This window comes from Cygnus olor, chromosome Z (assembly GCF_009769625.2).
Source record: "Cygnus olor isolate bCygOlo1 chromosome Z, bCygOlo1.pri.v2, whole genome shotgun sequence".
NCBI lineage: Eukaryota > Metazoa > Chordata > Aves > Anseriformes > Anatidae > Cygnus > Cygnus olor.
The window spans coordinates 71,208,538-71,233,083 of record NC_049198.1 but is presented as its reverse complement, the minus strand read 5'-3'; the positions used below and the strand labels follow the sequence as shown (position 1 = coordinate 71,233,083).

Below are 24,546 nucleotides of genomic sequence, written 5' to 3'. Positions count from 1 at the left end.
TGCAGGAACAGAAACACAAACCAGCAAAAAATGACTGCAGTGAACTGAACTGCTATTTTGACTGAGTGTGGAAGATTAACACGATTCACGTGGGTGTATGTGTGAAATAACTGCTAATTACTTTAGGTAGCAAACAGGCTGTTTTGCCACCCTGACATACAACTTCATGGAAATGCCACCACAGCTGGCATCTGACAGCCTCTCAACACAAGCCCACAGGGATACCAGCAATAAACCTTTGTATTGGTGACAAGTATCCTTTAAAGCTGTTTCAGAGATGCCTTTTAACCCACCTTAGAGCACTGGAGCAAGACACGGAGTCATTTAGCAGAATGATGTCTATGTGTTATGCATATACAGGAGAAGACCTGCAGAGTCATGTCAGAATGGTGAAGGGAAGAACCTATGCGAACTCCTTTCCTCAGAAGTTACATCTGCACAATGAAACACAGGACTGGCCAAAAAAAAAAAAAATCTGGCTTAAATGATGGCTAAAAGTAGAGACACTGTGGATCCCAAAATATTTGTGAAACTGTATTTCAGTTTGAACGGTTCCTGCATTATTTTGCTCTAAGGTGGAACATGGAAAGGGTGAGTAGCTGCACAGTGCTCCAGTGGTTTTTTCCTACAACATGCAGGTGGCTCACCATCCCTCCTGGGCAGATCAGCTGGGCTGTTTGATAGCTCGTTAGGACAGGGTGATGAGCATGTGACACGAGGGGCTCCAGTCTGTATCTGATGATGTAATGACCACATCCTTTTTGTTAGAATTACCTGGACTATGAAAAATTTGCATTTTAGTGCATACGGTGCCTGTCTGTCATAATCCTGTTCAGCAAAGGAAGTTTATTTTTGAGTTGTGAAAATCGTTATGTGAGGGGGCTGGGCTCAGCGGAGGCTTTTCAGTCAGAGAGAATATTTGCTGTCTCATGACAAGGCAGGGGGAAATCCCTAGCATGAGAAGCCATGCCTGGCGGAAGCTGTCATGAAGCTGCCACGTTTCCCTTTTTGATGTTTGTGACCAAAGCGTTGCTGCATGAGGCACAAGGCAGCGCTGCACTCCCTGCTCTCCTGTGTAGGAGCTCAGCCCCATCTGCACATCAGCCTGGGAGAGCTCCCCACCAATTAGCCGTCTTCTGTCATTCCCAGTTCGTGAGCTGAATGGGAGACTTTCAGGAAGGCAAAAGCCCAGAGGGAAACTGCAGTTTATGAATGCGAGTGATCATGGATCTTTTAATGTCAGGGTAACTCTTCCCTCTACATGGTGAGGAATGCTGGGCATGCTGTCTGTCTGGCTTTCTTCTCCTGAGTAACAGCTGTGGAGTGTAAGCCTCTGTCAGAGGAGCCATTTCAGCCTGAAAACAATTTTTCACTCTCTTTTTTCACCAATAAATACCTACACTAAAGGAAACTTCTCAGGTTCAACCTCAGCGTGGAGAGACTTTTTGTAGAGTGGGAGGAGAAGCAAAAACTCTGGAGCAAGATATTTTTTATGTTTGTGACCATTGCAAAGTTAATAATGCCAATTATAGGTGTAAAGAGTAAGAATAGGAGTAATACATATACATGAACCCCTTTCTAAAATGAGAATTTTGAGAAATGCCTGAGCAGAAATGCTGCCTGTGAGTTCATGGAAGATACTGATTCCTTGCTGTTTCATAAGCACCAGTATGGAGAAAGAAAAGTTCATTCCCTTCTGCAAGGATCTGGCGTGCTCATCCTCTGGACAGGACATCTCCAGGAGTGCCTTAGTAGCCTACTAGCCCAGCTCATTTGTCATTTGCTTTCTTATTTTTTCCCTAGTGGAGAATGTACATGAAGTGAAAGGATCTTAACGCAGTGTGCGTTTTTTGTTTTTTTCTTTCTTTCTTTTTCTGTTTGCTTGTTTGTGTTTGCATATTCATGTTGCTCAGTTGGTGTTCAAGATCAAAGACCATGTTTCACCTGGAGTGGTAATGAGGCTCCGCATTACAGGGGTAGTATTTTTGTAGATATTTGAGCTATCCCCTGACTTCAGCACAGGCTAGTTTTCTAAAAAGATCGATCTTGCTGAAATACCTTCTTTTGAAAAGTTTTCTCGGCTGTGCAGGTATCTTAAAAATGTCAACAGGAAGCAGTTGCTCTTACCTGTACAAAGGCTGATTCTTCTCATCTCCTTTGTACCCTAATTAACATGTATGCTGGTCCTTGGTACCAGTCGGTTACTTAGTGGTGGCTCAGGCCCTTGTTCCAGGTCCTCTCCTCTGTCACACTTTCCTACTTTTTCAGCAGACCAGCAGGGCATGCACAGCCCACCCTTCCTCAGCTTACAGCAAATGCTTGGACACCCATCAGCTCCGAGGGGTGGTTAAGTCACCTTCTTCAAAACCCCTCTTGCTCCTCAGGAGTCTGCAGAGGTTTTGGCTAGGATGGAGCTGACCCATCCCCAGCTCTTCCAGGACTTTCATTTTGCACAGAGGTGCCAGGAGATGTCTTAAAGACACTCAACTGGGGCATAGCAGCAGCTCTGAGCTGAAAATAGGGGAAGAAATAAAGAGAAATCAAAATTCCTAATTGATCCCTGAAGTCATACAGTGGGGGCAGCTGCCACCAGAACTGAGGCCACAGAATATTTTTCACAGACCATAAAGAATTTCTGTAACAGAGGGGAAAAAACACAACTTTACAGGTAAGCGCCTTCCCCTGGAGGAGGAGGATGCTGATACCCTCTGTTACCATGTGAGTGTGACTTGGGGGCTGCAGTTCTTCTGGTATGCCACAAATGTGACCCTATTTCCCTTTGACTGAGAGCACAAGTCCATTATTGCTCAGCGTGGATTTGGGCAAGGACCACCAGCAGTGTCTGAGTGGATCAGGTAGTAGGCGAAATAGAAAGAGTCGAAAGCAGCTGTGATCATTGCGTCTTATGATGCTTTTATGCTGAACATACCTACTGCCTGAGAACGGTACTTATCTGGATGGAAATCTGCCAGAAGAAAATGAACCCAGCAACATGTCTACCATAGCCTGAGCTGGCAGAGGAGGTCTGTGCTGGAGCCCAGCTCTGCTCAGGCACGTGGGGATATCTGTGGTGGATCTGAGAGCCCTCAGGCCTTACCAGGCCCCGTCACCTAACCACAGCCTCCCCTTGGCTGTGCCAGTTGCCAGCCTTTCCAACACTGTTGGCATGGGTAGGATTTTCTCACTCCCACCATCTTACTCATTTTCACCAAATTATTAGGAGCTTACAGGAGAGACTTGCTCTTCTGTGAGAAGTGGTCAAAATGAGGCTCTGAATTCTGGTTTTTAGCGTAATTCATACACATACACAGACAAAATGGTTGCATAAGGGTAATTTCTTGTGGATGCAAACCAACAAACCAGTGTTTTGCTGTGGGCAAGGCACATTTCTACCTTGGCTTCTCTATTTATGCAAAGGGAACTGTGGCACTGCTGATGCAGACAGCTGCAGGCTGCTGCAGTGTTGCTGTCACAGCGTGGAAATGGATGGGCCCTCCACCCAGGTAGGATAGGTCTGCTTGGAGATAATATCCCCCCTCTAAAATGTGGATCCCCAAAGCCCACGCTTCGCATCATTCTTCAGGGGCAGGGGATGGAAAGGGCTGTTTGCTGCAACAAGGTTTGTCTGTAGGACTGAGCAGCCCGTGATGGGTCTGCATCCCTGGGGACGGGTGGACAGCCAAGGAGTTACTTACTACTGAGAGAATGAAGTAATAAAACAGGATACCTGACCCTTAACCAAGTGTTTCATTTCCAGCAGTCTTTTTTTACTCACTGGACATAACGAGCAGGTTGATGGCTGCTCATGGAAATACCCACTCTGCTTGGGGGGGTGCTCAAATTCCCAGCCTCATCCCTGCATCAGCCAGCTTAAAGTAAGCCTATAATAAGAAACTAGTGATGCTGGGGTTTTCCGCGCTGGTCAGAAATGAAACAAGCCAGACAAGGGGATTTCTTGTAATATTGACTCAGGTTTCACTTCTTCCACTAAGTACTGCTGACTCTTAGAGGAGATCTCAAGGCTGCTCCCTAGTGGTTACTGGTGTTAACAAAGCATTTTGAAGGAACAGCTAGGTTTTTCATTTGTCTAGCAACAGGAAATTTCATGAAAATCTGCATGATCTTTTTGGCTACTTCACTTGTTTGTGTGGTTTGGGGTTCAGTAGTAGTTTTGTTTTATTTTTTATTCCCCATCCATTGAACAGTCTTATTTCAAAGATCTGCCATGACATGGAAAAGGGAACATGATTTTGCTTCAGCATTTGTTTTTTTCCCATTGTAGCCGAGCATATTTCTGGCATGTACAGATAGGACCCTTTCGTCCCTGCATTTATTTTTGCTGTCAGGCAGGACAGGACCCCCACACCGTATTCCCACATTCCCACAACCACTGCCTGCCCCTGCTGTCCTCATTCTTCCCCCCAGGGCAAGCCAGGCTCTCCTCCCTGGAGCCACCGATGCACAGTCTTCTGCCAGCTGGATCCTTGTGTGGCGATGAGAAGCACAGGCTGTCCTCCCCAGAGGATGCTGTCCCGCCAGCATCCACCCCAGGACAACCCTCAGCTCTCCTACAGCTCCTTGCAGTAGCCTCCTCAATGTAGCCATCTGCAGCTTGCAGGATATATTCCAGGGGAGAGTAACATCAGGGACCTACACAAAGCCTTGAGCTCTTACAAGGCAGGTAAAGAGCACTGGCAGAAGAAAAATAGCCAGCACTGTTTAGCCAGACTGCCTTCTCTGGATATCTAATACACAGTGGTATCCAGTGCATGGTATCGTCTGAGGAAGAAAAGAAATCATCTTGCATTTTTCCAGTATCTTACATACATTTCCAGATCACCAAAGTGAGTCATGTAGGAGATAGGCCAGCCAGATCCTCCTGTAAACAGTGGTTGTGGGTTAAGTCTGCCTTGTGTCATGTAGCAATTTTTGCTGGGTTTTGTAGAAAGGTTTTGCAATATTTTGATGTAGTGGATTTCAGGAAGAGGGGGAGTGTTTTAAAACCCTTTGACCATTCTGGTTTATCCGGTTGTTTGCTAAGCTTCATTCCAAACTGCTTCTTCACTCAAACCCTGCTAAAAATGCTTCTCCAGCTGTCTTCGTTTGGTAACAACTTGGTGAGTCCTTGATCTTAGAGGAGATTGTTCCTTTTCCATGTCATTGCAGGAAAGATTGAGAAAATCAAGCCTCCTCCTTCCCCCACTGCAGAGGGCCCCATCTCACACCCCGACCTGCCGTCTGAGGAGCCTGCAGGAGCCCAGCGGCCCAAGAACTTGATGGAGACCCTTTTGGAGGATTATGAAACACACAAAACCAAGAGACGAGAGAGGATGGATGACAGCAGTGTAAGTGCACTTTCCTTTTCGGTGTGTGCTGTGTGACAGAGACCATGATTCACGAGAATCATGATTTGGAGAACAAAAGTATGTATTACCCTAGAATCTGGTCAGATCACCTTGCAGATGTTTAACGGTTGTAACGCATTGTAAGGGCCAGCATGATGGAAATGGAAGGATGAGGGCTACTGGCGTAGGAGAGAGAGTCTCAGTACAAATATCAAAGGCAACTCAAAAAAAATCCATTTTAATTAATTAAGTTAATTAAATTAATAATAAAGGCAGTAGGCAGCTGCCAGTTATTTTAATTCACACACCATCAAGACCTTCCACTGTGTTATTGTAGCAGCTCTTTGAACTTAATGGATCAGATCTGTATCCATGCCTTTGTTCATAGACTCCCAAAGTCCAGTCCCAGCATGCTTGGGATTCAGTGTAAGTGGATAAATTCGCTACAAGCAGTCCCTTGGAGAACCAGACTGGGAACGTCTCAAAAATTAACTTGGATCCTTCAGTGTGCAGCATACTGTTTCCCACTGGAGTTGTTGTCTTTCTCCCACACAAATAGAAACAGAAAATTGGCCAGAATTTCAGTCTGTGAAATTGGTGCCTGCATTTCACTTATTGCTGTAGTAGAGTTCAACCCAATTAACATCTTCTTTACTGGAGGCAATAGTAAGAGGAGCTATGAATTTCATAGCTGGAAGTCCCAAAATTCAAGTGCATACATTGCACAGCCTGTTTCCCAAGAACGCACAAGATATTTCTCCTTCATACTCATTATTGGTGTGAGTAGTCAGTGCAGAATATAGTGAGACATAAAGTGAGATATAAAACTTCTTAAACGGACGCAGTTCTTGTTTTGTGTTTGCTGAAGCAGCCAGAGCCCTCCAGGCACTTCCCAGAGACGTCAGAACGATGATCCCAGGTGCAAGGAGCTCATGCTCCAAGCAAACTGCTTTCTAGTAACTCTTATTAGAGGCAGAGTCTCATTAGGTATATAGAAGTAAGTGAAGGTTTGTAATGTGAATACCAGACCACACTGGTCTAGCAACTCCTAATCTGTACTGGTGAATATTATGAAGTAGCACAAGAGAACCAGAAGGAGTGAAATGTGGAGGGGTCCTGTTGCTTTTCTGCTAAAACATAGTAGGAGGGCTGACTTGAAGCACAAGCAGATGAATTACCAGTACACACCAGAAGCTTTCTGGTCCCTTCTCCTGCTGAAGCTATTGAAAAACCTCCGTCAGCTTCACTGGAGCAAGACATCGTTGTCCGCTGGGCTCCTGTTGTGGCATGCGATGTGAGCTGGCACACGGTGATGAGTCTTGCTCCCCTGGCCAGCCACCTGGATGGGGTCTTTGAGAGGTTCAATGTCCACGTTCTGAGCACACCAAGCAGTACTGGTCTATAGGGTTTCATTTCTGCCTACATACAGTGCACCAAAAGGCTAGAGTGGTTTCAACAGGACAACTGCCCTGCCTCTCCCTTAGACACCACCACCTTCTGCTTCATGTCTGGCTTGGGAGGTTACAACAGGGCAGCTCTGGCTGGGGCTTGCAGGTGTTGCCCTTCAGAAACAGAGGGCAAATCAGGAGCATCTGCTCTTGGAAGAATCTCACTGCTCCAGCAAGTGGGCAGTTTCTTCCAAAGAGGATGTGTAGGCTTCAGCAGGTGAGAAAAAGAGAAAAAGCAGCAGCAAAAAAATGAGCCAAGCACTGACAGTAAACAAGACTGAGACTGGCCAAGCAACGTTATTAAAAAAAAAATAATGGGTTTTAATTTTTTTTTTTCATGACACCAAGTTGCTTGTACTCTGGAATGTGCCAGTTCTTGCAATTTCTTCATATTGTTCTTGTTTCCTAGTTGTAACATGCTTGTTCAATGTACTAATGCTGGTCTTTTCCCTTTCTGCCAGTACACCTGTAAATTACTGTCTAGCAAGGTTACTTCCGAGGTACTTTTCAACTGCTTATTTACTTTTGCTTCCTCTTGCATGGTGGTTCCAAGTGCATGTTGCTGCAGTTTGCATTTTCATGCTGTGTGCCAGTGCTGTTTCATATCAAAACCGGGATGCAAATGTGCGTGGGGGATATCCTGTCTTATCTCTCATGAACAAATGTTTGTGTGGCTGGTTTTCTAACCCCCGGATTCTAATTACAATTTCTGGCATGGGAGGGGTTGCAATTAAAGGGATGGGAGCTGTTGCCCAGGACTGGAGCGTTCCTGAGGCGTGAGGCAAGAAATTCTTGCCCTGATCCCTGTTACCATTCAGCTGATGAAGCTGAACCTGGGGTCCAGGCAACCTCTGACACTGCGTGAAACTGCTGTGGCTTTCCTCCATCCCTGATTACAGGGTATGTAGCAGTAGCAAAATCTTAAGCATTTTGTAAGGAACCCACACACCAACCTTTCGTCAGTGGAAGAAGAGAGACAGATCTGAGTGCACGGTCTCAGCTTTGTCTGTTTTGTGAGCCTGTTCTCATCCCTGTGCCTTGTGATGTGACAACTGATGGAAGTCCCACTACTTAGCATCAGTGTTGGTCTCAGCTTAGAAGAAATACAGACCTGCTTTAAAAAAGGATATTTTCAGTGACATTTGACATGTTAGCAGGATGTGTGCACAGTCATTATCCCTACAAAGCTGGGCTCTGCCAAATGCAACAATTTTAGGAGCAGGGAGTTGATACAAGCTACAATTTTGCAGTGTTTTTTAGGAACAACCTGCTCAAAAACATGGACATTTCAACTGCCTGTGATTTTCTATGCAGGCATACATGTAAATCGGGACTTCTCTACGGGTATTACCTAAACAGATCCTGGTGATGACTGACACTCGTCTGGCCAGCATCAGCATTGCATTACACACACAAACTTTACACTACTTCCCTGTTTCATAGCACATCAGCTGCCTTGAGACAAGTATATGAACATCATCTCTCCTAAGAAGTAAAAAGTCTGTGCCCTTCCCAATTCATTAAATAGTTTACTCTGGGTTTTAGCTCACTGATACCAACCAGTGATTGATCGTTGTGTGGATTATTTATGGGGAATTAATCAGTATAGGAGTAGTGTACTTCCAGAAACCTGATTTCACACTCAGGCCAGGCCTCTTCTCCCCCATGGTATCTGCACAACAATTTGGGTTATGGCTCACAAGCACTCAGTGATGGTCAGAGCATCCGATGTTGTGTGGGAGGCAGGAGCTAAGGTGTAGATTCAATATGCCCTAGGTTGCATGTCCACCTTGTAAAAGGACATTAATACAAGGAGAAAGCTGGAAATCAATGCGCATGAATGGAGATTGGAGAGATGTGTCTTTTCAGCACGGCAGCAGCCCTACAAAGCTGTTGCAGAAGCAGTGGAGCCTGTGTTTAAAGCAAGTACTTTTGAAGTTGTAAAGGGACCACTGATAACTGTGTGCCTGCTCATATGCAGATTGTACTTATCCTTAAAATCATCTGGTTTTGTCCTTAGAAATGAAAATATTTTCAGATTTACTGGGCATTATTACGAGTTTGCTTAACACTAATTATGCTGTAGGTCACAAATGCAGTAAGGTAATGCTTGTGCAGTTTTCTAAGGTTACTGCTGAAAATTTTTTGGTTACAAAATAGATAACCAGCATACTGGATTTTATGGTAGAGGACACACAACTTATGTTACAACACAGACCAGCAGCAGTAGTACAGTTACTGTCCTGTTTCAGATAAACACGTTTTGGTTCAGATACTCAGCTCCTCACCGTGCTCACTAGAGGTCTGGTATATCCAGGGATTAGCCCTAAGTAGGTGCAGTACAGCAAATATCTTTGTACTGAAGAACCAGGTTTGTTTTGTCTCTCAGTAGCTGTAGTTTTATGTTAAAGCACTTGGTTTTCTGCTCCTGAACAGGCACAGTCACGTCTGCAGGAATAACCAGTCTGTTTTGTGCCTTCATGCTTTTGTTCGTGCATGGGGCGCTTCCCTGGAGGTGTCTTTCTGCATGGAACTGTCAGAATTTAGTCACTCAGACATTTGCATTTTCTTTCTTTTGTAGCTTTTAGTTCCTCCGGGTCCAGATGGGAAGAATCAATAAAATATGAAGTTCCAGAAAAGTCATTTTGCTTCCACATCAGTCTTGCTGCCACTGTACAATAAAAATTAGCCTGTATTGTACAGTAGTGTGTTTCACTCAGCACCAGCTGGTGGCAATAAATATGCTGTGAACTAAAGCATAGCTTTATTTTGCTTTTTATTCTCATTACCAGTAAGAGAGCAGTTATTATGTGTGTTGGAGGGAGATTCAGGACAGATTGGTCTCCATCTCTAGGGTGGATAGATAAATTAATCTTGCACTTGACAGTGGTGGCCATTTCAGTCTTTTCTTCAAATCCTCAAATTATATTATATCAAATCTGCCAATAAAGAGCCCTCTGAGATTCTTAGCATGACTCCAGAGCTGTAACCACAAGATCCGTGCAGCAGTTTTTTACCGAGAGGTTTTTACAGCCTTATATATCTTGGTACGTGTCCTTCCTTTGCGGCAATTTCTGTGCTCCAAATTCATCCTCTTTTAATGCAGCTTGTAGGCAAATTGCCTTTCCCAAATAGGACATCTTATATTGCATTACTTTTTTGACTGACAAGGCCCAACTACTAGGGCACGGCCAGCTCAGGTCAACAGTCCAAGGACGAGCAAACTGCTTGCTTTGTGACCTTTCTTGAGCTCAGCCACCAATTTCAGACAACTCCAGTTGGGTACTAGCAGGCATAAAACTGACACAGCAGGTCAAACACTCCTTTCAGTAAGTTAAAAAGATCCTTCTGGGGTAGCTGCTCAAAAGGATCCTTAGCTGTTAACTACCCGCTTAAGTGTATCTCTGGTATTTAATAATACGCCAGACATCAGTACATGTTTTCCTGCAGAGGCTAAGCCTGTGTTCATTGCCCTCCATGTCTCTGACATAATTCTTCTAACAGTTCTGGTGATGTTTGCAGAAGAAGACAGGCTTCTGGGCGCATTTGCAGACAGGTGGTAAATGGAAGAAACCCTGACTTGTCTCTTAAGACAACAACAGGGTGACTGATCTAAAGCTGAAATCTTCAGGGTCCTGACTGTTACAAACACCATCAAAGACCACTGCAACGGGATGATTTCCAGCAAGGAAGACACTGACCAGAAATTATTATAAATGACATAAAATCCATTTTATTTTCAGCTAGCACAAACCTACAGGCCAAAATCATAAGACCTCACTTAAATACATCACAACTCTGTGACAGTGGAAGTTTTGATTTGAAACTTGTGCTGAATTGGCTATTTTTTTGTGTTTATTCCATTATCCAGTGGGGAAAAAAACAATTTTCTGTGTTTTCTTTACTCATTATCTTGTAGTGGCTTTGATAGTCTCTTGTCTCACAGTATTTTCCTGTTGCTATCTGAAAAAATAGCACTGTTTTTTTCACCCTTCATTGCTAAACCTCGAGCAGCCTCTGTATTTTCCTATTCTGAGAGGATGAGAAGATGATGCCCTATTAGCACATCCCAGTTTTATTTTCTGCATTGTTCAGAGGCTTGGTTTGGGTTGTCTTTCCTTGGTTCGGGCACTCAAAATCCCAGGCACATAGGTCTCCAGTCTCCTGTCTGAAGACTCCTCCAGTCTTCAGCCTTGCAGCTGGAGTAGCTTCAACACAGTGCTTGATGTCTCAGAAGGATTTTTTCACTGACTTTTGGATGAATCGTTAGGTTTGTGGGCACAGTTACCCTCTAGTGGGTGAAACAAAAACTGCTCAACTCTGTTTCCACCTCTGATGGTGGTTCTGCAAAGAGGAGACCTGAGTTTGAGCAAAATCTCAGCAATAAATCCCTCCAGTGGACATGGACCAGATTTGTAGCCCTGGTCAGTGCTGGGAAGCAGATGGAGATTTGGCTCATACTTATCTCTGGTGGATGGATTTTGCCTTTTGCTCTTTGGCTTGTTCATAGTCATACTCAAAACAATAAAGGAAAAAATACACTAATAAAGGCAAGAAAATAATAACGGAAATAATAAAGTGGACACAACCGACCTCACCTTCAGGACCCGAATGGAGGTTTGGGCTTTAGCGTAAATGAAGAAGTGTTCTTGTTGCTATAAGCACAATTATGGCCAGCAGTTTCAGCTGACAGTTCAAAGCTGATTTCCTGATGTTGTTGGTACAGGAGCCCCTAGCACCTGTGTACTGGTCCAGCCACAGCTTATCACAGGCTGAAAGAACAGTTTATTTAGTCTTCAGTTGATTATTTTTATTCCAACCAAGACCTGACACCTCACCACATCTGGCATTCTACACAGAGGAGTAAAATGGCGTCTCTCTCAAAAGGCCAGTTACTTCTCCGAAGTCATAGACAGTGCAGAGCAACCTTCAGGAAGCAATGAGGACCTGGAGTGGCAAATATTAGTTCAGTGAACGGTCACATATTGTTGGTTTTCTGGTGGTGGTGCTGTTTATTTTTTGTTGTTGTTATGCTTGTTTGTTTTTACTATCTCTTTAAATATTTTAAAATTTGTCTTCTCTGGGAGGGTTGATTTAAAACCCACTGAGCGCAGTGGACACTGACAGTTTTGTAGTTTGATCATGGGGCTGTTACTCGTTGTTGGTCAGGAAATAACGTTGCTTTGTGCTTCTGCAAGAAGGCCCCAAATCTCCTTTTGGCATACTCCTCTGCTGTTCATCATTCTCAGAGGAGCACATCACATACATGCTAACACCATTTGGCCTGGTCTGAATTATTCTTTTCACCTTGTTGGAACACATATTAAAACCTTCCTACCTAAAATAATTGCTTCTGTATGTGCATGTGTGTGCATATATATGTAATACACAGACTGTAAGTATTTTTTATACGTGTGTGTGTATATGTACGCGTGCTTGTGTATGAAGAACATACAGCTGTGCCAGGGCCCATCTCGTAGCAGACCACACGGGTCCTCCTCGTGTCAGGCCCCTTCCCCATGTTCACGGAGTGGTTTTTCACTCCAGCAGTGCTTCAGTTGCGGTGTCTGGGCTGCTGCAAAGCCAAAGACCACGAGAAGAAGATGCAAGGGTTTGGGGGGGCTGCCTAATTTTGCCTACAGGGGTGATGTGTCACAGTAAGCATCTCACAGGCTCCAGCGTGTGCGCCCCCCCTCTGTTACATCAGCAAGCGTTTCATCGCATGCGGCGCCCTGGTTTGCAGAGGAGGGGCACCCCAACATGGGGACAGGGTGGCTAAGTGACAGGTGTCTTCTCCCTTTCTCTCCCAAACCAGGTCCTGGAGGCCACCAGAGTGAACCGCAGGAAGAGTGCCCTGGCGCTGCGCTGGGAAGCCGGCATCTACGCCAACCGGGAGGAGGACGAGTAACCACGCGGCAGCACCACGAGAGCAGCTGCGAAACCAAAAACAAAACGAAAACAAAAAAAAAAGAGAGAGAGAAAGGAGGAAAAATGAAACAAAAAAAGCAGCAGCATTTAAATCCGATATTTATTAAATACACAACAAACTCGATGATGCACATAGACACAGAAATGATCCAGCTCCCGGCAATCTTAAAACAACAGGAAAAACGCACCCAGGAAATGCCCCCTCCTCTCTCCCCTGTCTCCCCACTAGGAAATAACCCCCGGGGTGGGGGGGATACAGGGTGTGGGACCCCCCGGGACCGGTGGGAGGCCATCCCCATGGGCCGGAGAAGCGGCTGGAGGGGAAGGGTCGTGCATCCCCCTGGCCAGATTCACAGCCCCCCACTGGACCCACCTCCAGGTTCTTCTCCCACAGCCGCTGCACCGAGACTGTCAGCATCACCTCGGCGAACCCCCCCCACAAAGACACCCCCAAAACACGACGATGTTGCCCTCTGATGTTATTTCTTTGAGGGGACTGAAGAGTTTGGGTTTGGGACTGGGATTGGGGTGGGGTTTTTTTGGAGGGAGGGGTTCTGCTCCCCTTATCTAGTAATTTATCTGTTTAAAAGGAAAAACAAATAAATAAATGGGGAAGCAGCTATTGCAAATGTACAATCCACTAGGCTCAGTAAAATACAGTCCTTGTGTTGCAAACACAAGCCATCACAATTAAGGAGTGGAATAGATGGGGATGAGAGCTAAGCCAAATGGATTACCTTAGCTTTAGGATCCTATACGCTTGCAATATCACCTGAGCTCCAGGTTCTCAGATCATATTTACATAACAAAGTTTCTAAATAGAAAATCTGTATTTAGCGGATTACAACTATTTTTTGATGGTGGGGAGGGAAAAGAATGGCGTATGTGTAAAACCTATGAAGATGGGTAATTTGAAGTAGAAAGGTAGTGGGAAATGAATACAAATAAAGGACATTTAATTTTTAAATGAGGCAATAATTGAACTAAGCCAGACTCTGGCCTAGGAAGAGGTATGAAATAAAGAAGAAAGATGATAGCTACGTCTTTAACTATATTTATACAGCATAAAAAGCCTTCGGAGCAGAGTGCTTTGTGGGAGTCTCCAGGTTTCCAGGCAACACAAAAGTTAAGGGGGGAAGTGAGTGAGAAAGATTGAGCAAGGGAGAGCAGACAAAGGAAGAAAAACGTGACTTTTGCCATTCAGCCAGTGTTTTCAGAGCTACAAGCAGACCGTCGAGCCTCTAGTCGTTGCTTAGGCTTGGGATCAGCAGTGAAGGATTCGTGTGCATCTGTGTGTGCATGGGGGCGTGGGTGTGCAGGTGTGCATGTGGGTGTGAGGCGTGTGCGAGAAGTCGTATGGCGGTGTGTGTGTTATTTTCTCCAAGGCTGTTTACCAGCTATAGGGATGAGTGCTATTTTTTTTTCTGAAAGGGGATATAAAAACAAGGCACTGAGTTAATGCAGTATTTGTGATATTAAAATTTGACCCAACATGGTATTTGCATGAGTCACAATTGCAAAGTACTGACCAGTTTTGTAAGCTGACAATTAGGAAAAGAAATGTGGTATTTATTCTTGTGCTTTGTATTTGTATGTAGTATAGAGGCTGCGGGTTTACTCTTTTCTTTTCACGCGAGCAATACAATAAGAGTATTTTACAACTGGGAACCATAATTTCTGGACCAGAAATGAACAAGTTTGGGAGGTGACAGAAAAAAAGAAAAAAAAAAGACAGCTTTTTTTCTATATAAAATGTTCTGTCTTTTTTTATAAACAACCAATTATTATTTTGAATTATTTTTAAAACCATTGCCCTCAATGCTGGTCCTCCCTTAAGCCTCTCCTTGGTTTTATGGCCTGCTACACTGTTTTATCCTGAAACAGTGAGCTCATTTCAAGTGAGTACCAATACTGTGAACATACTTCTGGTGCTTTTCTTAAACAAACACAGAGCTTGCAACCAAATGATTTTTTTCCCCCCACAATTTCGTCCAGCATGCTCTCTCTGTGCGTAGACACTATAGCATTTTGAGGCCTATTTTCAGGGAATTGCAGTGGATGTGACTATAGGCACGTGTAAACTTTGTGGATTGTCTCCTTCAGTGCTGTTGAGCAAAAGAAAACCCTGCTGGCCTGTTTGCAGTGAGGAAGGCAGCCAGCTTGTCTCAAGGATGCCCTAGCCTGGGTGCAGGGGGGACACCACACGCACATGGGGGCAGGACGACCTTGATAGAGGCACCCACTGCCAAGTCCAGGCGACCAGCAGTGAACCGTGGTCCACATCTGGGTGGGTTCAGCCTGGCCACGAGGCTGTAGGAAAGGCAAGCAACTGGTGCTGCAGCCCAGCAGGACCATACGTCATGTAGCAGCACCCACGAGCGCTACACACCTGTACCAGGAGGAGCCCTGCCTCCCTCCACCCCCGGGCAGAACAGGGGTGAGACTGGGGAAAAGTGTCCTGAGCAGAAGAGATGGCCGTGTGCTCATGGTGAGGTGGTCTTGCATCAGACAATGTTTCCCCTGGTGTGTGCTCCCAGGAACTTGCATCTTTTACTTTCTTTAATCTGGAGGTCTACCTTTCCCTCCTGCTCTTCTCACTGGAAGCCACTGACGTTGACCGCCCATCATGAGGCACCTTCTCTTGCGTTGCGTTGACCCCACCTTGGTCTTTGGAGTGCAAATCACATTGCCCCCTGCACCGGAGGCGTGCGGCGTGTCAGTGCCGAGCAGCCAAACCTTGCATCCAGCAGTGTTCTTCTCTTCCAGAAATTATGGACACTCGTCCGCAGCGCGCATTCAGTGCTGCAACAGCACGAGTGCTATGCAGTTTACTTGCCTCTTTGTTATTTCATTTGCATGCTACCGAGCTTAGGTGTTTATAAGTATACGCCAGTAATACATATCTATCTATATATAACTATATCCAATGCAACCAAGGAGCACTATTGCAGAGTTAACTTTGTCTCCACAGAAGAAACACTCAGATCCTTTCCCGTGGCAAAGACTGGTTTTAATGAAACTGTGTATTGAGGGATAGTTAAGCATTAGCGTTTGTGATTATAATCAGTTTGGGGTTACAGTGCAGGTTTTCTGAGCAATTTGTTTTAAACGCTGCTAGTTTGGGCTTCACCTTGCTCCGTATTGACGCTGTCTGAAGGAAAATACAGTAACATTGATTTGTTTGGCAACCAAAAGGTGGCATCCTTGTCATGACTTACCAACCAGTTTCAACAATACCTGGCTTTCTGTATGTTAACCACTTAAATGTTATCCTGCTTCTGTTTTATAGTGACTGTGAGGCCTACAATGCAAGTATATAATTATTTTCTCATTAAAACAGAAACCCGTGTTGTGTTTCTATCCAGCTGACTGTGCCTTCGTGCCCCCGCAGGGCGCGGAAGCAGGGCGGCTGGCCAGCTCCAATGCTTCTTGCTGCTTGCCCATCGCTTCAGCCCCTTCCTGCTCAGCTTGGCCACGAGAGACCCCATCCCTGCTGGAAAGCCATGGCCACACTTGCCCATATGGGAGCTGGAAGGTGCTAGGGTGTCAGATATGTGGTGGCTGGAGACCAACTATGGGGGCATGATGGCAACCGGGCAGGCTCACGCCAACCACCCTCCCCATGCCAGGAATATTCAGTGTATATTCATTTAATTACAACCCCGAACACTCCCCACTGGAAGAGGCTGAGGACACAGAGATCCCTGTGGGCGCTGGGCCACGTGCAGTGATTCCCTTGCACCCTCTGTGAGCCCTCCTGCTTCCCTTCCACATGCAACACCAGAAATGCCCGCAGAGAAAAGTCAAGTGTGGATTTCCTCTCCAGTGAGCAAATCCTGATTTAGACATTGTACAACTCAGGCAATCATGCCAGTGGGTGGCGGGAATTTTGGCAACAAAGTCTGCTATTAGCAGTTGCTGGTATTTGTTTAATTAGAAACACTTAGGACATCTAAAGTACCTGCCACCTCACTGCGTAGCCAAAATGGCATTTGCCAATCCTTAGGGTATTTTTGCTATGTAGTTAAGGACTATAAAGGAGACAATTTATCCATCATTTCTGGGGTAGGCACGTATAAGGTGAGTATATTGCACCTCTAAATGCTGCAGGTGGCTTTAAGAGACCACGGTCTCCACCACAATGAGAAAGCAAATGAGAGGCAGAGGATCTCCTTGGCAGATTTAGCTTGATCTAATGCAGAGCCACAAGGCCAGGTAGAGCCACACTGATGACTACATCTAATTCTCCCTAGACCCTTTATTTTTTATTTTTAATCTTGCAGGCAGGTGACGCATGACCTTTTTCCCATTTTATCCTGCAAACAGGAAAAGCATAGATAGGAACCTTTCAAAAAATAACTTTGCAGCTGTGCTAACCACCCTCCTGGCATAGCCAAGCATGGGAAAGAAAGCCTCTGCTGATATTGAGGAGCACCCATATGTTTGTGCCTTTTCTTTTGTTGTCCCTGACAAGCAGTGTGAAGCCACACTCCAACATAATGCTGTCCTAGAGCTGGCACCACCCTCTCCGTCAGGTTTCCCAGACTGGGTGGAGGCAAGAACACAAGATGGGTTTTCCAGAGGTGTGTGGCAATAGGACATTAAAAAAAAAAAAAAAGTGGGGCATGCACCATAAGGAACCCAAACCTGGGCACGGCAAGCTGTAGCAGAGGAGAGATAGGGCTAGGCAGGACCAGAGCTAGAAATATTAGCATGGATATTAGCTCTGAAGATGACTTTTGATGACGTTCTTGTTATTGAATTGACTAGGGTGGGCAGTCCAGGAGTGCTGGCAGCAGGTGGGTCCAGCCCTGTGCTCCTTCCCAGATGAAAAACCAACCAGCATCCTGATGTTTCACATGGTGCAGGACCACAAGGCAGGGGTTATACTGTCATCTTGTCACAATGGCACTGGGGTAAAAACACATTAAAAAACAACAACACTAACAAAAAAGCATCAATAGAAAAAAAAAATGCCATCCAGACCTCAGGGTCTGCTGCCAGCTCTGTCTGGGCCCTGGTTACTTGGTCACCTAACCCACTGGTTTATCAATAGCATCTCCAGGAAGAGAGCTTCTACATTAAGCATTAATGCCAGAGCACCAGCAGGAGATGGGGTTGCCTCGGTCCCACTCCAGACCCTCCTAGAGATATAGCCCCTTTGGCTAAGGATAACACTGCCTTTCAGGTGTGATACACATCCTCCCAGACAAACTACCAAGTCACAGTGGTGGCACCAAGGGATGGAGGGAGGCTCGAGGCACCGTCCTTCTGCAAGGCGTCTGCAAGGGAGGTACACAACTTGGTGGAGTCACTGCTTTGGCATCATCTCCAGGCCATACAGGTGCCCAGACCATGAAGACAGCACTGGTGTTACTCACACAGCAAGCCCTCCTCAGCCAGCACAAGACGATCAGGGGAGCCACAGCACATCTCACGAGGTTCCTGCTGGGAGACTGTAGGGAATGGGGAGTGCAGAAAATGTCCAGCGTGTGCCTCCTCTTCTGAGAGCTCTTCGGGAGCACCAGAGCTCCCAGCCAGCCTTGCTGGGAGCAACTGCAGACTCTGCATTGCCCCGTCAGGCGGGCTGGTGCAGGGCTGCAGCTGGGCGCACACAGTGCAGGGACCATGCAGTGCTAATCTCTTGCTGTGGGGAACATTGCCAGCTGGGAAGGTGTCTGCAGGGGATGGGGGCAGAGCTGGAGGCGAGGCTGTATTGCAGTGCAAGGGAGGATGCTTAAGTAGAAATGGCCCCTGTAAGTACTTCTTCCTCTCGTAGCATCTCTCTCTGCCTTACATTAAAATGAGCAGAGCCCTCAAACTGCATCTGAACAAGAGGGAGCCAGGAAAGTGCTAGCAAAACAAATGGATAGTGACATAACCCTGGTGAAGTGCTCATGCAAGGCTTTGAAAGTGTTGCAAGCAAAAGAACCAGTTATTAGAAAGGAAGGAAGAGCCTGAGTGTCTGTGAAGTGTCACCTCGATGGAGAAAGGTGGAGTTCCCTGGTATACAATGGGAACTGACTTGCCAGGCAGCTCTGTCACCCCCACATTGTGCGGAGGAGGCAGGAAGTGCTCGGCCCTACTTAATTGGGGTGAGAGAGGTAAGGCAACAAAGTAGGGCACTTGCTTACTCACTGGTAAGGCTTGTCCACCTCTAGGAGCATGGCTCTGGGCCACAGCACCAGCCCACAGCAAATCCAGACTTTCAAAGCTGTACCTTTTCCTGTTCCCTCCCATCTCCTTGCCATTCGCTGTTCCCTCCTGGTTTCCATGCGATCCTATCCTCACCCAAAACAGCTGTTTTCAGGTAGCAAGATCAGATGGGCCCCATGAGCATGAGGATCTCACCCTGCTCCCATTGAGCCTCATGGGATAGAGAAGACCCTCGTCCAGACCATGTCCCCCACCACAGGTCTCTTACTGACCACCTCTGCAGGCCCCACCAGCCTCCTGTCAGGCCTGCTCCCAGGTCAATTCCCTCCCTCAGGTATTTTTGCCAAAGGACACTGTGGAGGATAAACCAAGACCCACAAGACAAACCTTAAAGTGGACCAGATGCAAATGTCCCAAAGCACTAGGATACCTAAATACCTCAAAAGTCCTTTTTCTTTGAGGGCTACACAGCACTGAAACCATCTGCAAAACAGTGATGTGGGCTTGTGTCAGTGCAGCATAAGACAATGCAGGCATGTTATTGGGGTTGATCTGGAAGGGTGTTGGGGCAGAGCCAGGTGAAATGAAGCCTCTTGGTTGCATTATTCATGCCAAAAGGAGCGTGATTACAGCTTTCCTTTAATTCTGTGTTAGAGGGAAACAGCTCAGCCAAGCTCCAGCCATGGAAGTCTCCAGAGAAGGCAGACTGAGCTTACGTAAGGTAGAGAGGGTTGTTTCTAAAGGGGAAGTTAATTGCAAGTTGTGGTACTTTCTGTACAAAGAAAGTGAAAATTTCTGGCAGGAAGAGGGGGAGAGATGGATAAGTAAAGCAGGTCAGAGGGGAGTGTTATAACAGTGGAAAACAGAAAGACAAATAGGGAGAAATCTTGCTGATAGTAATTTATTCATGCGGGGAGCCATTTCTGAAGCCAGCTGAAAGCAAGCTCGGACCATGTTTGAGCACGGTTGGAAGCTATACGGCAACAAGCATATTTAGCCAGCTCTTTGGAAACCAGACAAAAAGCTCTGCCAGTTACAGCACAGGTTTCATGTGGTGCCAGGTCCAGGCCACGCTGGTGCAGGACAAGATTCATCGCAGGTGTCCGTCCCAGTCACTGCCTGCTGAGTCAGCCTTCAGCAAATGGAAAAAAGGAAGAGCTGAATGATAGCATTGTCCTGTAATTTACAGGCATGCAGCCTCTTTGAGCTTAGAAATTAAAAGATAGATCAATATAGCCTGCCCAAGCTTTGCAGGATGTTTCCAAGGAATTTACTATTGAGATGCTTCAGTGCCAAGGGATCAAGGCAGCATTTCAGTACCCTAAAGGGCTTGATTTTTCAGATCTTCCTTAATCTCTCGTACCTTTCCCACATAGAAGTATTAAATCAGTGTGTTTTTAAACGTCAGGGAGGTCATTCTCTGGCTTTGCTCCTAGGCATCTGCCCACTTTGCCCTAGACTGCCTTGGCCATGTGTCCTTGCGGAGAAGCCTGAAAGCTTGTGGCCAGACAGCCGTGCTCTGTTCATCTGGTGGTGGCTCCCACTGTCACTGTGGAGGTGACGTCCAAGGGCAGGCGCATCACTGGCACTCAGACAGAGACCAAGGTGCCCTGTGCAGCACCGTGCCAAAGCGCGTGAAGTGGTGGGGGGATGTCTCCTCACTGCTCACGTGCAGTTTCAGGAGGTATGAAATTTTTTGGAGAAGCTTGCCAGGAAAAGTGGAGTTTGCAGCAGGAAGAAGCAGCCCTGCTCTCGACCACCACGGCCAGTTCGACAGCAATACCACAGGGTGTAAAATCCAACCCTTAGCTCAGTAAGGATTTGAATGTCACAGAGAACTGAAATGAGGGGGAAAGAATAACAAATGCCAGTTACAGCAGCTGTCTTGCCACACAGTTAAAATTTACTATTGTGTATATATTTATTCATGCTTCTTAGACATTGAAGAACTGCAGCCTGGAAAAAGTTAGCAGCAGGAATATTGCTGGAAAGCTTCCCAGTCTTTCTTGTTTCCCTAGTACCTTTTACCCAATAGCCCTCTTCAACTCCAAAATTTTCCTCAGAGGAAGGGAACCTTCAGAGGGAGAGGAGCAAAATTTTAGTCCCGTTAATGTATTTTCATACACATACTGGACTACTATGGATACACAAGGCTGTTTGTGACTCATTCACTTAGTACTGTCTGCCTAGGAGGATGCTTGCTAAAATCTTCCTGAGCAGTATTCAATGAGACCCACATTGCCATACCTACAAGAGCTTTCCCTGGAGCCTGGAGCTCTCTGCTGGAGCACGTTGTCTGAGGCAGCGCTGCTGGCCCTGGGGACCTGAGGCATGCCTGCCCTTTGGGTGAAGTGAAGGTGACACCTCCACACGGGATTGCAGAGCCCTATCTGATGAAGATAACTTCATCTGTGCCATTCTCCACCAGTGTCCTGCAGGGGAGCAGGCAGGGATACAGTCCACCATAGCCCGCCATGCACCCTTGTGGAGGAGCACCTTCAGTTTTACATCACCGCATGGAGCAGAAAACAACTGATTCCTCTGCCCTGACATACTGGGATGCTGGCACCTTCCTCTGCTGTCGCAGGGACCTCTCCACCCTGCCAGCCCCTAACAAGCACCCCAGCCTCTAAGGTGCAAGACAGATAATTATCTAGGTGTGGCTATGGCACATTTTAACAAACAGGGCTATCCCTCCTCGTGATGCGAGGTCGCCTGGAAGCCCTCACCTGCTGCTGGGAAGTGTTTGCAGTGAGACAAACAGTGACACACAGGTGATGCTACCATTCCACAGCCTCATACCCTGAAACTACCTCAGGCTGAGCTGGGCAGTTGCCACCAGCCTTGAGGGGGGCAGTCCTTAGAGGATCTGCCCAGTCACAAGCAGCTGGTACTCTGTAGTCAAGGAAGATGTTTGAGAATTTGTTCTTCTGTTTTGGAGCTGTGTTTTTGTGTTGTGTTTGAGCTGAAGAAGTTCAGTAAACCCTCCTGGAAGAGCTGCCACATGGAAAAAGAGGGTGGTGAAGCTCATAAGTGACACCAGAGCAAGCTGCAAGATATGCAGCTCTCAGGCTGTATGTGGTTTCTTGTTTTATTGTTGTTGTTTCTTTTTTTGTTTGTTTTTGCTTGGTTGTGGGTGGGTTTTTTTTTGGCATTTTTTGTTGTTGTTGTTGTTTTCCAAATAAATTGTGAACACATTTGACAGGATGTTATGCATAATACAGCCTGGAAAATTTAAACATCCAGTGATGAAAACCATAGTCGTCTTTCTTGCCAATTTCTTTGTTCAGGACCTAGCCCAGTAGAGTGTGCAGAGACTTAGAGGCAGCAGTTAAGACCTGTCTGCTCTAAACCTAAGGGGTGGATATCACTGAGGGCCTTCTGCAGGTGGTGGCCTTAGCCCATCCTTCACTTGCTTCTGAGATGTAAATTTGGCCATGCACAAGGCTAACCTGAGATTTCCTGATTTTTCCTGTGCGACATGATTTAGGTGTTCCTGCTCCGGCAGGGGGATTGGACCAGATGATCTTTCAAGGTCCCTTTCAATCCCTAATATTCTGTGATTCTGTGATTTACAGTGTGAAAACAGCCAGATTTCCAGGCAAGGGTGTCTCCAAAAGAACTTAACTTCAAAGAATACTTCCACCTGCCCTCCTCTCCTCAAAAAGAGGAAGGTTAAACAGAGCACTAAGAGGTACAAAAGCATGAGAGACAGCCTGTGTCTTCAAGCATTCACAATGCTCTCCTTTTCTCAAACACCTTATTCTTTAAACATGTTTGCAAGCTTTTCAGTACCCATTCACCACAGCCATAAACATTTCTAGACCTACAGTAAAACAAACAAATGTGCAAGGTATATAAACAAAATTATATCTAAATAGATTTACAGAGCTTTTGAGAGAGGAGGGCAGGTTTGGGTTTAGAATTAGGTTTTTACAGATCATTGTCTGTACTGCATTTGGTAGTAAAATTTTTTAATAGTCATCTTTTTGCAATGGTTATTTCATCTTTCCAAACTGGACATGTTTCACTTTATTCAACACAGGATAGATTAAGCTTCAGTTCTAGGACAACTTGTTTCATCTCATTTCTTAAGTCCATCACTGCTTGCACACTTGAACTTTGTGGCATTTGTGTGCCAAATCCATATATGCTCAAAACAATTTTTTAAAAAATAAATGAATATTAATGAAAAGTGGGATATGCTCCAAAAAAATCATTTAGTGTAAGTATTATCCAGTGCTTATCTAAAAACTACAGCAGGATTCATCCTGTGGTCCAGCTGATCAAGCAGATGCTGAGTACCGCAAGGAGCTTTTTCCCTGTCTCCATGCAGAGGATTATTGTTAAGACATACAGTTAACTGTCAGCACTAAATTGCCTAAATTCCTTGTGCTAGAGAAAAGAAAAAAAAAAAAAAAAAAAGAAAAAAAAGAAAGAAAAGAAGCAGACTAAGCAAAAAGCACATGTAGAGGATGCTGGGTTTTGTTTATCCAGCAGAGGAAGAAGCCTGAAGGAGACTCCAACCAGGTAAGCAGAGGACTCTGAAATAAGAAAAATAAACAAAACCCTGACTTTGAGGGGTGAAAGCAAGATAACGCAGATTTATGGTGCTGCTTTATCAGCCAGATCTGTGCCAAGGGAAATAAAACCGTGCTGCTGTTTCCAGCTTCTCCAAGGGAAGGAAGGCTCCCCTGCCCTGCCATGCGGACAACCCTTGGTCCTGGGGGCTGCAGCATCTGTCCTGAGCACCAGTGCATCCCTGGAGGTTTCTCTGAGGAGAAAATCCTTTCTCTCTAGCTTTGCAGCCTTCCCACAGGAAGGAAGCACACAGCCAGAGGAGCTGGCATGTGCGTGCACGTTGGCCGGGGCTGTGCTGAGGCCTTGAGGCCCTGGGGAGCCGGGAGCCATGTGTCTGCATTGCCTGCGGCCTGGGCCTCTGGTGAGAGGTGTCAGAGACCACACGCCCCCACTGATGGTCTCAATGTGTCATCTGGTGTCACTGTGCCTCCTGAACGCTGGATAGAAAGCCCAGGGGTCGCAGTGTCTGAGCCACCTCATGGTGCACCCCTATAGGAGCCCTGCACCATGCAGAGTTCTTCATAGGTCCTGGTCCCCGGTGAGCCACGGGGACAGAGCAGGAGCTGGTGCCCGTGTCTGCGGGAGGTGGTCTGCTTTGTAAGCACCAGCCAGATAGGAAGCCGGGCTCCAAACCACAGGGGAGAGAGCACAGCTTGGCACTGCAGCCTGCGGTCATTTTTGAGGAAGGTGCAGTTTCTGTAGAAAAACAGATCTTTACTGAAAGAGCTGCTCCTCCCCATGGTCCTCAACCAGCTCTCCGCACCTCCTGCACTGCAACGTGGTAGTTTCATCTGGGATCAGACCTGAGCATGCCCCCATTCACATAACCATGAAAAAAGGTTTAAAAAAAAATTCAATGTATCGGAACACGAAACACCAGTACTTGGTCAGATTGACAAAACTCCACAAGCTGGTGTGACATGGTGTTGAGCTGGCCTCAGGTGGGTCTCCAGGCAAAATGGCTGTAGGGTGGTATGCCCTTAAACACCATAGTCCTTTTCCAGTGGTCTGTACCACTGTATTTTTGCTTTTAAACTATTCTCAGCAATTCTGTAGATGCGTTTTATTAAATGTCAAGAGCCACTCTC

The 24,546-nt window shown here is 46.1% G+C and overlaps 1 protein-coding gene across 12 annotated transcripts in view; it reads left to right on the top strand.

Moving 5' to 3' along the window:
• PALM2AKAP2 (PALM2 and AKAP2 fusion) overlaps positions 1-12,741 on the top strand; it is a 253,654-nt gene extending 240,913 nt beyond the window's left edge. For 6 of the 12 annotated variants that reach the window (XM_040540362.1, XM_040540358.1, XM_040540364.1 and 3 more), the window contains 2 exons: positions 5,167-5,345; positions 12,609-12,741. In XM_040540362.1, coding sequence (XP_040396296.1) covers positions 5,167-5,345; positions 12,609-12,701 — 272 coding nt within the window. In that variant the 3' untranslated portion in view covers positions 12,702-12,741. Of the gene's footprint in view, positions 1-5,166; positions 5,346-7,254; positions 7,294-9,374; positions 9,546-12,608 lie in introns of those variants that run through there. The other 6 variants (XM_040540360.1, XM_040540357.1, XM_040540363.1 and 3 more) reach the window with 2 other exon arrangements.
• Positions 12,742-24,546: the final 11,805 nt, after the last annotated feature.